We start from the raw sequence: 16,568 nt of genomic DNA, 5'->3' as shown, positions 1-16,568 counted from the left end.
GGCAGGCAGAGAGAGATGGGGTAGCAGGGTCCGTGCGGAGCAGAGAGCCCAATGTAGAGCTCTGTCCCAGGACCCTGAGGTCATGATCTGAGCCAAAGGCAGAGGCTTAACCCACTGAGCCACCCAGGCATCCCTATTTTTAATTTCTTAAGGAGTCTCCACACTGTTTTCCAAAGTGGCTGCACCAACTTGCATTCCTACCAACAGTGTAAGAGGGTTCCCCTTTCTCCACATCCTCTCCAGCACTTGTTTAATGTCTTGTTAATTTTGGACATTCTGACTGGGGTAAGGTGGTATCTCAGTGTGGTTTTGATTTGAATCTCCCTGATGGCTAATGATGAAGAACATTTTTTCATGTGTCTGTTAGCCATTTGTATGTCTTCTTTGGAGAAGTTTCTGTTCATGTCTTCTGCCCATTTTTCGACATGATTATCTGTTTTTTGAGTGTTGTGTTTGAGGAGTTCTTTATAGATCTTGGATATCAGCCCTCTGTCTGTAGTGTCATTTGTGAATATCTTCTCCCATTCCTTGGGTTGCCTCTTTGTTTTGTTGACTATTTCCTTTGCTGTGCAGAAGCTTTTGATCTTGATGAAGTCCCAAAAGTTCATTTTCAGTTTTGTTTCCTTTGCTTTTGGAGACATGTCTTGAAAGAAGTTGCTGTGGCCGATGTCAAAGGGGTTACTACCTATGTTCTCCTCTAGGATTTTGATAGATTCCTGCCTCACATTGAGGTCTTTTATCCGTTTTGAGTTTATCTTTGTATATGGTGTAGGAGGATGGTCAAGTTTCATTCTTATATATGTAGCTTTTCGATTTTCCCAGCACCATTTATTGAAGACACTGTCTTTTGTCCACTGTATATTTTTCCTCCTTTGTTGAAGATTATTTGACCATAGAGTTGCAGGTCCATATCTGGGCTCTCTGCCCAGATGTATGTGTCTGTTTTTGTGCCAGTACCATGCTTTCTTGGTAATCACAGCTTTGTAGTAAAGCTTGAAATCAGGCAACATGATGCCCCAAGTTTTGTTTTTCTTTTTCAACATTTCCTTAGCGATTCAGGGTCTTTTCAGGTTCCATACAAATTTTAGGATTGCTTGTTCCAACACTTTGAAAAATGCCAGTGGAATTTTGATCGGGGTGGCATTGAAAGTATAGATTGCTCTAGGCAGTATAGACATTTTAACAATGTTTACTCTTCTGATCCATGAGCGTGGAATGCTTTTCCATCTTTTTGTGTCTTCTTCAGTTTCTTCCTGGAGTGTTCTGTAGTTCCTCAAGTACAAATCCTTTGCCTCTTTAGTTAGGTTTATTCCCAGGTATTTTATGGTTCTTGGTGCTATAATCAGTGGAATCAGTTCTCTAATTTCCCTTTCTATATTTTCATTGTTAGTGTGTAAGAAAGCAGCTGATTTCTATACATTGATTTTGTATCCTGCCACATTATTGAATTGCTGTATGAGTTCTGGTAGTTTGGGTTTTCCATATAAAGTATCTTGTCAGGGTGCCTGGTTGGCTCAGTTGGTTGGGCAACTGCCTTTGGCTCAGGTCATGATCCTGGAGTACCAGGATCGAGTCCCGCATTGGGCTCCTAGCTCTGCGGGGAGTCAGCTTCTCCCTCTGATCTTCTGCTCTCTCGTGCTCTTTCTCAAATAAATAAATAAGATCTTAAAAAAAAAAAAGTATCATGTCATCTGCAAAGAGAGAGAGTCTGACTTCTTTGCCAATATGAATACCTTTTATTTCTTTTTGTTGTCTGATTGCTGTTGCTAGGACTTCTAGTACTATGTTGAATGACAGTGGCGAGAGTGGGCATCTTTGTTGTATTCCTCATCTCAAAGGGAAGGCTGTCAGCTTTTCCCTATTGAGAATGATATTCGCTGTGGGTTTTTCATAGGTAGATTTTATGAAGTTTAGGAATGTTCTCTGTATCCCTATACTTTGAAGAGTTTTAATCAGGAACAGATGCTGTATTTTGTCAAATGCTTTTTCTGCATCAGTTGAGAGGACCATGTGGTTCTTCTCTCTTCTCTTTTTGATTTATTCTATCACACTGATTGATTTGTGAATGTTGAACCACCCTTGCATCCAAAGACTAGAAGTTCTTAATTTTAGTGAAATCCAATTTTACACTTTTCTGTTATGGATGGTATTTTGTATATAAGAAATCTTTGCCTAAACCATGGTCACAAAGATTTCCTATTATGTTTTCTTCTAGTAGTTTCATAGTTTAAGGTTTTATATTTAGTTCTGTAATTAGTTTTGAGTTAACTTATACATGTCCCATGATGTATGGATCAAAGTTCAGGGGTTTTTTTTGCATTTAGCTATCCAGTTGTTTAAGTGTTATTGGAAAGATGGTCCTTTTTCCACTAAGTTACGTTGGAACCTTTGTCAAAAACTGCTTGACAGTTTGTATGTGGATCTGTTTCTGGACTCTATTCCATTCCATTTAACTATTTTCTTTGTGCCAATACTACACTGTCTTGATCATTGTAACTATTAAGTCTCGAATCAGGTAGTGTCCATCCTCTAATATTTTCTTATAAATTATTTTGTATTCTCATTGGTCTTATAATCAGTTTTTCAGTCTCTGGGGGAAAAAAGTTTGGGATTTTGATGGCATTGAATCTATGGTTGGGTTTGTGGAGAAGTGACATCTTAGTAATACTGAGTTTTTAGATACACTACGAACAAAGTATATCTGTTAATTTATTTAAGTTTTCTTTAATTTTCCTTACCAGAGTTTTGTAATTTTTAGTGCTATTTTAATGTGAGTGGTATTTTTTTAATTTATATTTTGGATACTGTATTATTAGTGTAGAGAAAAACAATTGATTTTTGTTTGTTGACTTTACACCTAACCAAACTTACGTATTAGTTCTAATAGCCTGTGTGTGTGTGTGTGTGTGTGTGTGTGTGTGTGTGTGTGTATGTTGCACAGGATTTACTAAATAGACTGTCATGTTTTCTGCCAATAAGGCAGTTTTACTTGTTCCTTTCTGGTATAGAAACCTGTTATATTGTTCTCTTGCATTATTGCATTGCTCAGAACCTCCAGTACAACGATGAATGGAAGTGATGAGAGCAAATACCTTATATTATTCTTGATCTTAAGAATAAAGCATTGAGTCTTTCACCATTAAGTATGACATTAATCATAGGTTTTTCTTTATCAGATTGAGGGAATTCTTTTATTTTTAGTTTTCCAAGTTTTTATAAGATTAGTTATTGGATTTTGTCACATGCTTTCTTTTTATTCTGTTAATGTGCTGAGTTACATTGATTTCCAAATGGTAACCTTTCATTCCTTTGATAAACCCTCTTGGTCATCATGTATTATCCTATGTATATATTTTTGGATTAGGTTTGCTGAATTTTTTTGTTTAGAGTTTTTGTGTTTGTGTTTATGAGGGATATTGACTTACACATATATTTTTTCACACTATGTCTTTGTCTAGTTTTGGTTGTCAGGGCAATGTTGGCCTTGTAGAATGAGTTGGAAGATAGTTCTTCCTCTTCAATTTTCTGGAAGAATTTGTTTAAAATTGGTATTATTTATTCCTTAAATGTTTGGTAGGATTTATGAGTGAAGTCATTTGGGCCTGCAGTTTTCTTTGTGAGAGTTTTTAACTACAAATCCAATTTTTAAAATAGATTTAGAACTATTTAAGTTACCTATTTCTTTTTAATTGAGCTTTGGTAGTTTGTCTTTAAGGATTTGTATATTTCACATAAATGTTTGAATGTGTTGGGATTAAGTTGTTCATGATACTTCCTTATTACCCTTTTAATATCAGAAAAATCTATAGTGATGTCACCTCGTCATTCTTGATATCAGCAATTTGTATCTTTTTTCCTGATCAGTCTGGTTTATTAGTTTTATTGATTTTCCCAAAGATTCAGCTTTTGGTGTCACTGATTATTCATTTTGCATTTCAACAAAATTTCCACTCTGTTACTTTTGTGCTGCTTACTTGGATTTCATTTGCCCTTCTTTGTTTAGTTTTGTAAGGTGGAAATTAAGGTTATTGATTTGAGACAGTTTTTCCTTCTCCAATATAAACATTTAGCCTTATAAATTTCCCTCTAAGGTAAGCTTTAGCTGTATACCTCAGATTTTGATATGTTGTGTTTATTTTCATTTAGTTCAAAATACTCCCATGAGTGATTTAGAAGTGTTTTAGTTGTCAGCTATTGGGGTATTTTTTAGTTTTTTCTGTTATTTGTTCAAATTTGATCCCATTATGGTTAGAGGATGTACTTTGTATGATGTGAATCCATTTTAAATTTGTTGAGACTTGTTTTCTAAACCAGGATATGATCCAACTTTGTAAATGTATATCGTGATGTTGTTAGATGGAGTATTCTATAAATCTCAGGTCGTTGATTGACACAGTGGTTTACATCTTCTGTTTGCCTATCAATTTTCTGTCTACCTCTTCTATCGATTATGCATGGATATATGAATGTATACAGGCGCGTGGAAAATTTATTCTTTATTGCTTGTTAAGAGCATCTGTTGAACATGACTGAGCAAAAAAGAGCAGTGAGGATAGTGGTAGAGCGACTAGTAAAGAGTAAATTTTTAGGTGGTATTAAGGTCAGTAAGGGAATTTTGGGTAATACTAAATTTAAAGACCTAAATTGGGTCTTTAAAGGTAAATGAATTACAGAGGCAACAATCAGTTGATAAATAATATAGGAAGCAGTAATAAGATTTTGAGAGGTAGTTTTCTAACTTTTTAAAAGAGAGATAGTTTTCTCATTCTAATTACTGATAATTTTTCTGAATAATTAATAATCAGCAGTATAACAGAAAAAATGAACATTTTATTGTTATTAAGTTTACTGTGTACCATTTGTGCTTATAATACTTACGTGGATTTTTATATTTTTATTCTCACCTCAGGACTAGGATGTAAGTAATGTTAACATAATTTCCACCTTACAGATGAAGAAATTAAGGCCTGTTGGGGGTTAAGTAATATCTTAGGGGTGATGAAGCTGGGCTTTGAGCCTGTCATATTTTATAGTGCATTTGTTACCGATTTCCCTATTCCTACCCCTCAATAGAATAAAGTATCCTTTTTATTCTGAGTTTTGCTAGAGTAGCTTTTTTTAAAGTTGGTGACTCTGAAACTTCTTTGACAACAACCCACAAGAAATGGATTTTACATAGCAGTCAGTGGACATTTGTTACATGTATGTGTATGTATATGATGTTTTTGTGTGTATTTATTTCGTAAAACTATATTGGCTTTAATATGTACATTATACTTTATTTCCGGTTGATTATCTCATTGCTTCCCTCTTTCTTTGTTGTCACAATCCACTAATGGATTGCAACCCAGGTGAGAAAAACATTGATGTAAGCCAGGAGAATTGTATCTAAATATGGAGCATTGTAACTATGTGTCAGTGTATGTGAGCAAGGCATTGGGAGTGGAGAGGAAGAGGCATAAGTAATTGTTTTGATACCTGAATACTGGCTATATCTTATACAAAGTTGATTGCTTTTTTAAAAAAAAAAATAAATAAAAATAAAAGCACTTTTTAAAAAGACTGGAGGAGTGATGTATTTGGTTTTTGTTTTTGAAGCTCTCTGATCCTTCTGATTTACCAAGGAATGCCTTTAGAATTTTTACCATTCTTGTGGAATTTTTATGTATTGAACATATTGATTATGCTTTGGAAACAGGACTTGCTGGTAAGTATATTTATTTGTATTATACTTTGTGTTAAATTCTTTGATCATGCTTAACTATACACATAATGTGTTGTATATATTCAACACTATATATGTGTCAAATTCAGTTCAATGCAATGAATAATGCTTTTTGAGCATCTGTAATGCAAGAACTTGTCAGGTGCAGAAAGTTACACAAAGACACAGTTCTCTCACATTACTTACATCAAGCGGACAGGGTAAGCTACATAAGTCACTATAGTGTGTGTATACAGAATGAGGTACAATGCTTAAGTTATAAAATATCAGAGGAGCAGAACTGAAGGTGAAAACAGTTCTGGTTGAAACAATTGAGTAATGTGAAGTTTAGAAAGGAAAATATTCCAAAATAAGCCTGGAAAGTAATAGATTCATATTAAAATTTTTCCTTTGCTTTTCGTCTTTTGGGTTTACTGGTATTAATAGGATAATAATGATTTCTTTCCTAAATTCCAGCCACATTAGTTCAGTTTCCTCCTTGAACTTTCCACCTGTTCAGTGTGCATCTCAAATTTAACATATCCCTACTGAAACTCTCTCGTCTTCCATTTAAACCTGGTCCACTCTCATTCTTCCCCATGTCCTTAAAAAGCATTACTATTTACTAGTTGCGCAGGCCCCAAACATTGGAGTTGCCGTAATTCTTCCTTTTCATCAATCCTGATAGCCAGTCTATCAGCAAATTCTATCAGTATACTTCAGAAATAACTTGAATTCATCTACTTTCTCAAGTTCTACGGATGCCACCCTAATTTAAATACCATCATCTTTATCCACTCCTACCTGGTCTTTCTGTGTCTTCTCACTTCTCCACATGACTGACTCCACTTAACAGTCAGTTTGATTATCATTTCTTTGTTTAAGACCCTTTAAGAATTTACTGGTACTTTTAGGGGGAAAAGAATAACAAACTTTACAAAAACATGGCTTTTGATCTGTCATCTTCTTATGTGTACATCCACTTCTCATATTGTACTTCTTCTCACTACCTTAGCCATCAGCCCCTCTGGCCCTCATTCTTTTTTTTTTTTTTTTTTTTTTTTTTCCTGACTCAGGCTTTCCCCCTATTTCCCAATTCCTTTTCCTTTAGCTCTTCTCATGCCCAACATTTCAACCTCTAATCTCAACTAAGATATCATCTTCTTAAAGAGGGTTTTGTGGATTACCCTAACTAAGATAACCCTCTAGTCTCAGCCTAGTTACTCATTATTTCATCACTCAATTAGTGTTTTTCATAACACTTATCACAATGAAATTTTCATCTGTTGATGTCTGCCTCCACTTACCAGAATTCATTCATTAACACATACCTTTTAAGTGCCTACTTCTGTACTCATGGAGCTTTCATTCTTGGGTAAGATAGATAAATGACTAGAAAGTGCAATGAAGAAAAAACTGAGTAAAAGATAGTGAGAAGTGTTGGGGAGGTGGGAGGAGGAATTCAAGAGCAGAGGACTTTTTTAGAGAGGTGGGTTAGATAATGCCTCTCCAAGGAGATGTATGAACCAGAGAGCTGAATGGAGTATTTGGAGAAAGTATTTTAAGAGAACAGCATATATGCTCTTCTGGATAGGAATCTTTTTTTTTAAGGCTTTTATTTATATATTTGACAGACAGAGATCACAAGTAGACAGAGAGGCAGGCACAGAGAGAGAGGGAAGCAGGCTCCCCGCCGAGCAGAGAGCCCGATGCAGGACTCGATCCCAGGACCCTGAGATCATGACCTGAGCCGAAGGCAGAGGCCCAATCCACTGAGTCAACCAGGTGCCCCTGGCTAGGAATTTTATCTGCCTTATTCACCATTATTATCTAGTCCTTAGCAAATAGTAGATGCTCAAAAATGTTTGTTGATTATATATCACATCCTTTTAAAAAGTTTTTTTAACACTGTGAAACATTTTTATCCTGCTTCTTTTTTAAACTTAATTACAGTGGACTTTTTTTTTTTTAAGTTTATTTATTTTCTTAAGTAATCTCAATACCCAGTGTGGGGCTCAAACTCATGACCCCCAAGATCAAGAGTCACATGCTTTTCTAACTGAGCCAGCCAGGCACCCCAATTATAGCGGACTCTTGACATCAGGTGTTTTAACATTTGCCATTTGCAAATGACTTAATGTGGCAGTTTGTATTGGGATAATAATACCTCAAAGATACTAAGAAAATTGAAAGATAATGAAAAAAGTAACAATAATTTGAATCCATATAGTTATTTAGCTCATATGGAAATCTAATATCTTCATTTTAGTAGCTATATTCACGATTTGGAAAGGCTTAGAAAATTTACTGGTAGGATGAAAATGTCTCATAATTCGTAAGTTTTCTTCCATGTAGCCATTTAATTAGCAATTACTGTTATTTCTAATGATAGTTCAAAATTTTGTCGTGTGTGTGTGTGTATATATATATATATATATATAATAAAGTTAAATGAAGTTAACTATCTCCTATTACTAGACATATTGGATTTTTTTCAGCAGTTTGGTAATATAAATAATGCTGCAGTGAACATTGTAGAGCTTAAAGTGTTTTCCTTATTTTGAATTATTTTCTCTGTATGAAATCCCAGAGGTGAAGTTAGCAGATCAAAGTGTGTTACTGGAGGCACGTGGCTGGCTCAGTTTTGTAGAGCATGCAACTCTTGATCTCTAGGTTATGAGTTTGAGCCCCATATAGGGGCTAGGGTTTACTTTTAAAAAATGGGAAAAAAAAAAAAACAACACAAGGTGTATTACCAATTTTTAAAAATTTCTATACATATAGAATTTTCCAAAAGTGTTTTTTTACACTAATTTACACTGCTGTTGGTATATATGGTTGTACCTGTTCTTCTGCATAACATTGAATACTCCTTTAAAAATTTTAGTGGTTAAAAACATACATAAATAACTACCTTAATTTTAATATCTTTCGTTAATAGTAAGGATTTTCCCTTGTAAGTTTTTGTTGGAGCCTTTAATTTTTTTATCAGTTGGTGATTTTGACTTTTATGGGAAAATGAAACATCTTTGTTTTCACTTTTAAAACTTTGAAAAAAATCATCATCCTATAAAGAATTGTAGTTATTAATTTCATTTTCTCATATGTGAATATTTTCCCTAACCCACTATGCCTTTTAATTTTAGCTAGAAACATAAACATCTAAGGTTAGAATGAACCTTAGAATTTATCTATTGCTCTTTTACAAAAAAGAGGAAACTGAAGTCTGGAGAGGTCAGCTTTCTTTTGGAGTTAGCATATTGAGTCGGCTGAGTATCCTGCTGAAAATGAAGAATTTATTTTGTAGACAGTAAGGAAACTTTGAATATTTTTGAGGACATAATGGAGAGCAAGATGAGTAAAATGTGTAAGTTTAAGTATGTTACTCTGGCAACAATACATAGCAGGGAAGAGTGATTTGAACCCAAGAAACTAATAAAAAATTATTTTAACTGTTACCAGAGATAATGAGGACTTATTAAAAGAAAAATGGTGGAAATGTATGCATGGCTAATGTGGAACCACTAGACATGAGAATGAGAAAGGAAAGGAGAAGATACAGTTCAAGATGATTCATTTATTGATTTATTTTTCGGTTTATCTCAGCAAATAATGAAGACTGGGTAGATGGTGAAATTTTTCATGTAAAAATTTTAGATTCACTTCATTAAGTTATTGAGCTTAATTTTACTCTTCTTTCCACAAAAATTATTGCTGATTTATTAAAATAGGATTTACTTTTATTTATTATGCCACGTTCTTTTTTCTGTTGCCAAGATGAATTTCTTCAAGTATGATTCTAACACGTACATGCCTTCCAATTTTAGGAATTCCCTCTTCAGATTCTAGGAATGCAAATCTCTATTTTTTGGATGTTGTGCAACAGGCCAATACTATTTTTCATCTTTTTGACAAGCAGTTTAATGATCACCTTATGCCACTAATAAGGTTAGTCAAATTGATTTTTCTTGGTATTTCAGTGACAATTATAATGCTATATGTATACAGGTACACAACAAAAATTTCATAAGATTAATTGGACAGATTTTAATAAGGCATTAAATAAGATTTGGTTTATATCTTCCTATCAGTTTATGTGAACTTCTAAAGTATGTGAGGATTAAATAATGTAGAGTATACGCACATGAACATGCCTTATAAAATTTGTATGTGTACTATTATTAAAGAGGAAAAACATTTTTAAGAAGAGGAAAAATGTATGTAAAAGATAAAATTTTATTTTGTTTATTTTATTTATTAGAGAGAGAATGAGAGAGAGAGCACAAGAAGGGGAAGGGTTAGAGGGAGAAGCAGACTCCCCGCTGAGCAGGGAGTCCAACTCAGGACTCTATCCTGGGACTCTAGGAGTATGACATGAGCCGAAGGCAGTTGCCCAACCAACTGAGTCACCCAAGTACCCCAAAAGATAAAATTTTAAACATTTTATTGTACACATTGATATCCCAAGAAATGAGTTCATAAACAATCTCAAAGATAAAGATAACTTGTGATCCCTGAATCACACTTTAAAAGGAAATGTACTATTTTAAGAGTTGTAATGCCTTATGGTGCAAAATTCACATGACTATTAGGGTTGCATATTCCTTAATAGTTTAGGTGGTTTTTGACATTTAGATGGCATTCAGAAGGCAAATGTGATTGTCAGATTTGTTTTCATAATATAGGAAAGCTAAATACAACTGGATTGGCTATTAGTTTCCAAATTTTAATTAGTATAATTTATTATATTCTTAAGACTCTGGTAATAGCCTTTGGGGTTTGTTCATTTTTGTTTTACTGTTAATCTAGATATTTAATTAAAAAGGAACCAAATAATCCCAAAATTTCAAAATCACATATATTTATATTCTTAAGGGATATCTTCTCTTACATGAAAGTAACAAATCTAAACCTTCCTCTTCCTTCTCATATAACTGGTTAATTTTTCCTAGTGTGACTGTTAGGCATAGTAATACTACTTAATTTCCTAGTATTAAATTGGGCATAGCAATTACTATGTAACGTGCTTCTTGGATTTGTGAACAAATTAAAACAATACATGTGTATTTATAAATGTTTGTAACAATACACATGTGCATATGAAAAACTTTTATAAGGCTGCTAATGTGATTTTTTTTTCCCTTTAAACATTTAATAGCTCTTCTCCTAAGTTATCTGAATGCCTTCAGAAGAAAAAAGAAATAATTGAACAAATGGAGACGAAATTGGATAATGGCATTGATAGGCAAGTTCTTAGTTTTACCTTTTATGTTTTTTATGTTTATTTTTAATTAATTTTTTTAAGATTTTAAAAAAAGATTTATTTATTGATTTTAGAGAAAAGAGAGCTCTGGGGGAAAGGGCAGAGGGAAAGAGAATCTCAAGCAGACTCTCTGCTCAGCATAGAGCCAGACATAGGGCTCAATCCCATGACTCTGAGTTCATGACTTGAACTAAAATCAAGAGTCAGGTGTTTAACTGACTGAGCCACCCAGGCATTCCTTTAAAGATGTTATTTTAAAGTCCACACCCAACGTGGGGCTCAAACTCACAACCCTAAGACCAAGAGTCATATGCTCCACCAACTGAGCCAGCTAGTAGCCCCCTTTTTCTCTTACGTTTTTTAAATTGTAAGAATACCATTACAAATGCAACATGAAAATTTTTTCATTATGTTTAGGTATGCTTTTAAACTAGATTCAATTGAAAACCATTTTTATAGGCCACCACTTTTTCCTCCTCTTCCTCTTTCCTTCTCTCTGTCCAAACTCCTTAAAAATGGTATGTAACATAGAGGATTTTATTTTCATTTAGAATTTTCAGGCTTATTATCTGAAATGCTTTAATTTTCTGTAAATTTCATTAAGTGAATACATACTCTGTATTCAAACATTTTTTGTAACTTTTTTTGTAGTTAATTACCTTATTAATATTATAGAGCAGTGGGTCTCTTTTCTCGAGATGATGTGGTAGGCATATATTAATGATGATAGTTACCACTTCAAGCATTTGGTGTATGCTAGGGACATGGGGAGGTTAGATATGTTAAAATTTCAGAGATACAGGAAAGATGTATTTTCTTGGCGTCTTCTTAATATTTTTCTGTATGAGCCTTAACTCAAAGTCTTTGCACTAGTTGATGAATTGAAGGCACAGTATTCTGTAGTGGTCTCATGAATGTGAACTTCTCATATTTTACCCATGTACCATGGGGCCAAGAGGTGAGCAGAGCATTCATCTGTTACCTTCTGATATTTTCAGACCAGTATCCATCTATAGGTGTTAGGTCAGAACCCCCTTGCTTTTAAAACTCACATCATCTTCTCTTATTGCTGTGTCTCTCAATCATTTATGTTAGTCTCCTGCATTTATTGAGGGTTTGGGCATCTGGCTTACAGTTTTTCTTTTAACCTTAAATCTTAGGTTACTTCTACTTCCATGTGTGTGACCCATTCATTTTCTTGATCATCTTCGCTTTAGCTACTTAATCTCATATCCTACTAGACCTCATTATCATTGGTAACAAAAACCTCAAACTTGAATATCCCACTCGTTGCTCACAATCTCCTGTTCTTCCAACTCCATAACCTGCTTTCTGACCTCAGCAGGAACTCCAGCCCTTAATATATTTATCTTTTGCCAATCTACTATCCTTTTCTTTCTTTATTTTTATGCTTTGGTTGTTTGATCCATCTCTTAAATTAGTCCCTTATAATTACCATAAAATCTGTTTCCATTAACCTTATCTATCTTATTGCAGATCCAAGGTTTTGGATCAGTGCAGTCTCTTTTATTCCCATAACTAGATGACTGACTGCTGTTGGGATAGTAACACATAACTTGAACGTTATCGGTGCTGCTGTAAACCCATGTTCTCATTTCCCCACTGAATCGTTAGTACCATTTGTTCAGCTTCCTGCTTATCCTTAGACTGTGAAACTCCTATTCTTCTCACCAATTCTTCCAAACGTTGGCCATTTGTCTTAAATCCTCTATCGTCCCCTCTTCCTAACCAGTCTCTATATATGGTGGTTTGGTTTTTTTTTTTTTAAGATTTTATTTATTTGTTTGACAGAGAGAGATACAACGAGAGAGGGAACACAAGCAGGAGTGAGAAAGGGAGAAGCAGGCTTCCCACTGAGCAGGGAGCCAGCTCAATGTGGAGCTCGATCCCAGAACCCTGGAATCATGCCCTGAGCCAAAGGCAGACACTTAACAACTGAGCCACCCAGGTGCCCCTCTATATATGGTTGTTAAGGAAGTAAATTAGTGACAGGTTTCTCACATCTTTAAGACTACCATAATTAAAGTATTGGGCAAGAGCAGGAAGCTAATAAAACCAAGAGTTCATTTATAGCAAGACCTAGAATTTATTTTTTTTTAAATCTAAAGTCTACCGATAGTAAATAATTTTATGGTGCTCTGAAGTTAAATAATTTAATTTAGTATAAATAATATAAATTAAAGGAAATTTAAAATAAATGGATAAAATGTATGGTGTTCTTAATTCTTTAGGACATTGAATTGTATGATTGGACAGATGAAGCATATCTTGACTGCAGAACAAAAGAAAACAGATTTTAAGCCAGAGGATGAAAACAATGTTTTGATTCAATATACTAATGTGAGTAAAATAATTCAGTATACTAGTAAGAAGATCTATATATAATATTTTCATTAACATTTTCATTGATGTGTCTTACTGCGCTCTAAGTTTTTTTCTTTTATACTTAGAGATTAATGAGACACTGTATGTATTTTCTTATTAGCTAAGCTGATACACATTTCTATGTAATAAGTGTAGAAAAAATTTTACAGGCCTGTGTTAAAGTCTGTGCTTATGTAAGAAAGCAAGTGGAAAAGATTAAAAATTCCATGGATGGGAAGAATGTGGATACAGTTTTGATGGAACTTGGAGTACGTTTTCATCGACTTATTTATGAGCATCTTCAACAATATTCGTACAGTTGTGGGGGTGGCATGTTAGCAATTTGTGATGTAGCTGAATATAGGAAGTGTGCCAAAGACTTCAAGGTATGTATTCACAAATATAAAACTTGTAAATTTTATAAATAGGCTCAAGAACATAAGTTTGTAAATAGGCTCAAGAACATAAGTCAGACCATTAAAAATGCATGCTGACTTGTAATCACTACTGAAAAGTTTAAAACTTGTTGATATTGTAGTGAGACAGATCTAACATTTCCTCATTGAAAGAGTAATGTTCTAATCATATTTTCAGTCTTAACACATTTTTGCTCTGTGCTGTATTTTAGACAAGGCCATATTTCAATTCAACAGTCCAACTGACATTGGTGACTTCCATAACCAATGCTGTGTATATATCACACATCAGGAAAATAAGTTCTTTCTTCATGTACATCTCTGTGAAATCAGTTTTCCTTAAGGCTTAAATTATTTAAGAAAAGTGCTATATTAATGGTAACTAATTCTAATCCATAGAAGTATAAATGACAACTGTTGAAGGAAATTGGCATGGATCTTTTCAAAAAGATTATACCAAGTTTATTTAATGTCTAAAATATTTAGGTTTTAACAATTTCAGGAGTTTTTATAGTTTTTAATATTGAATCCTCCCACATTAGTAAGTCTTAACAGTATGTAAATGAGAAAAATTTATAAAATAATTATAAAACTAAAAATTGTTTTGTGTCAATGTTATTTTTTTCTTCTCTTATTTCAATTCAGATTCCACTGGTATTACAGCTTTTTGATACTCTGCATGCACTTTGCAATCTTCTGGTAGTTGCCCCAGATAATTTAAAGCAAGTCTGCTCAGGAGAACAACTTGCTAATCTGGACAAGAACATTCTTCACTCCTTTGTACAACTTCGTGCTGACTATAGATCTGCCCGCCTTGCTCGACATTTCAGCTGAGGTTGAATATGCAAGGGAAACGTGTTGTACTTCAGCAGGCCTTGGTTGATAGAAAGCACAGGAGACTTCTTATGACACAGCCAACATTTTATGGAAAAATGACTGTTTGGAGAAACAGCAGCCATACTTACCCTTGAGATTTTATTTGAAATTTGGACACTACTGGCCATATTTTGTTTTTTCCCCTTAAATTGAGTTTTAATTCTGTTCTTGAACTTACAAATTTCAGATTCCAAATTTCAGATTCTGTGAAACTACATGTCACTGTTTTCATCCTGGAAAATGTTGGTGTCAGAAGACAAATGTGATGTTATCAGTGTTCCAGTTGATAATCTTTAACACATTCTATTGGGAAGTTTCACCATCCTATTTTGCATTAATGGTAAAATACAACAAAACTGCATTTATTATTTACCAATTTTTAATGACCTTTTCAGCACTTGGTAATTGTTAAACAAGTTATTTTAGGTTTTCCTATTGAACTTTTGCCTCTTTCAAAAGGTTAGTAATTGAACATAATTTCTGTAGTTGGTTAATTGGATTTTTTCCTGAGGTATAATAATATTCCAAGAAAACTGTTACAGACTAAACTAAAATGATGAAATGTTTTATGTAGATACTAGGTGTGGATCAGGATACATCTGCTTTCTGGGTAAAAAAAAAAACACCTTAAAGTTTACTATTTCTTATTTTGTAAACGGATTTTAAGCCAATGCTAGCAAGAAATTAATAAGTCTGCCTTATTTTATATTTCACTTAAGATAAGGTGGAGGACCTTAACTGAAGGACCCTATTTATTCATTATTTTAATATTATAAGGGAAATAAAATGAGGTATAGTCTAAATGGTGAATATGAGAAATATCGACAGTGTTTAGCAACAGTACAGTCCTTTAAGATTTCTTTCTTAATGCTAAACTGGAATTTGATGGGATGGCTAACATAAGTAATCTATTTTAAGGAGAACCAGGAATTGATAGCGTTACATATTCTACATCTGGAGATGAGCTTTGTAAAAACTGGTTGCTTTTCAAATCTATAGTTTCTGTCATTATCTTTTTCAAGGTATTTCTGAAGCAGTTCTTACTGATTGGAATTGATTGAATTGGCTTAATGTGGTGACATAATAAATCACTTATAAAATTTTAAACATCAAGTGGAAATTTAGAAAGGCTATTACTCTACAATTTCTATAAACTTGCTCTGTAAGAATTCATTCTTATCTATATGTAGTGTTTCAGCTTCCTTTGTGTTTTTCATAATCATCTAGGAACAGATAAACTTTAATGTTCAGCTCATTCTTGGCATTTTTTTTCCCTTTAAGAAGATTTTTGGCTTAATTTTGACAAACTACTTTTCTTTTAAGACTATGTTTCTGAATGGTCGTCAATTTTACCAAAACTTCCAGGTACAGCACTAGTTACTCTTTAAATTACTATTGACTGAATATTCTTCATTTTCTGTTTAGCCCAGTGTTACCAAGGTAAGGAAGAGAAACAAAGTACGCCAACTTTTATCAAAGCATTTCAGGAAATCGTGGCAGTTTTAGAAGGCTGTCTAGTTTTCTATTCCTTAGCCAAGGGAAGCCAGAACAGATTTTGGATACTAGAAAAAGTCATATGCTTGTACTATTGCCATTTTAGAAAGCTCTGATGTGAATTCAAATTATACCTCTGTTACTTAAAGCCAACAATTTTAAAGCAGTAGTTTTACTGGCCATTTGAACTCTTTGTACACAGTGTCAATTTGTAAAAAAAACAAAAACAAAACAAAAAAAAAACTTAAATAAAACATGTAAGAAACATTTTAAGACTTCCGAATCAGAGAAGTGCTTCAAATTATTTTGTTTGGATTAATTTTTAAAATGTAAAGCCTATACATGTTGCTTAGATATTTTGTTAATTATTATTTCCATGCTTGAGTTTTGTGCAATATTTTCCATTATGTCCATTGACCAAGGCAGTGAC

The 16,568-nt window shown here is 33.6% G+C and overlaps 1 protein-coding gene across 2 annotated transcripts in view; it reads left to right on the top strand.

The window, feature by feature from the left end:
• EXOC5 (exocyst complex component 5) overlaps nucleotides 1-15,267 on the top strand; it is a 61,588-nt gene extending 46,321 nt beyond the window's left edge. Inside the window, exons 13-18 of one of the 2 annotated variants that reach the window (XM_032344310.1) lie at nucleotides 5,599-5,707; nucleotides 9,532-9,652; nucleotides 10,863-10,949; nucleotides 13,220-13,328; nucleotides 13,523-13,738; nucleotides 14,414-15,267. In XM_032344310.1, coding sequence (XP_032200201.1) covers nucleotides 5,599-5,707; nucleotides 9,532-9,652; nucleotides 10,863-10,949; nucleotides 13,220-13,328; nucleotides 13,523-13,738; nucleotides 14,414-14,602 — 831 coding nt within the window. In that variant the 3' untranslated portion in view covers nucleotides 14,603-15,267. The remainder of the gene's footprint in view (nucleotides 1-5,598; nucleotides 5,708-9,531; nucleotides 9,653-10,862; nucleotides 10,950-13,219; nucleotides 13,329-13,522; nucleotides 13,739-14,413) is intronic. The other variant, XM_032344311.1, reaches the window with a different exon arrangement.
• The last annotated feature ends 1,301 nt before the right edge of the window (nucleotides 15,268-16,568 follow it).

The sequence above is a fragment of the Mustela erminea genome, chromosome 5 (assembly GCF_009829155.1).
Source record: "Mustela erminea isolate mMusErm1 chromosome 5, mMusErm1.Pri, whole genome shotgun sequence".
Lineage (NCBI taxonomy): Eukaryota > Metazoa > Chordata > Mammalia > Carnivora > Mustelidae > Mustela > Mustela erminea.
Note: the sequence above shows the minus strand (reverse complement) of the source record. Positions and strands in the feature narration are given on the sequence as shown.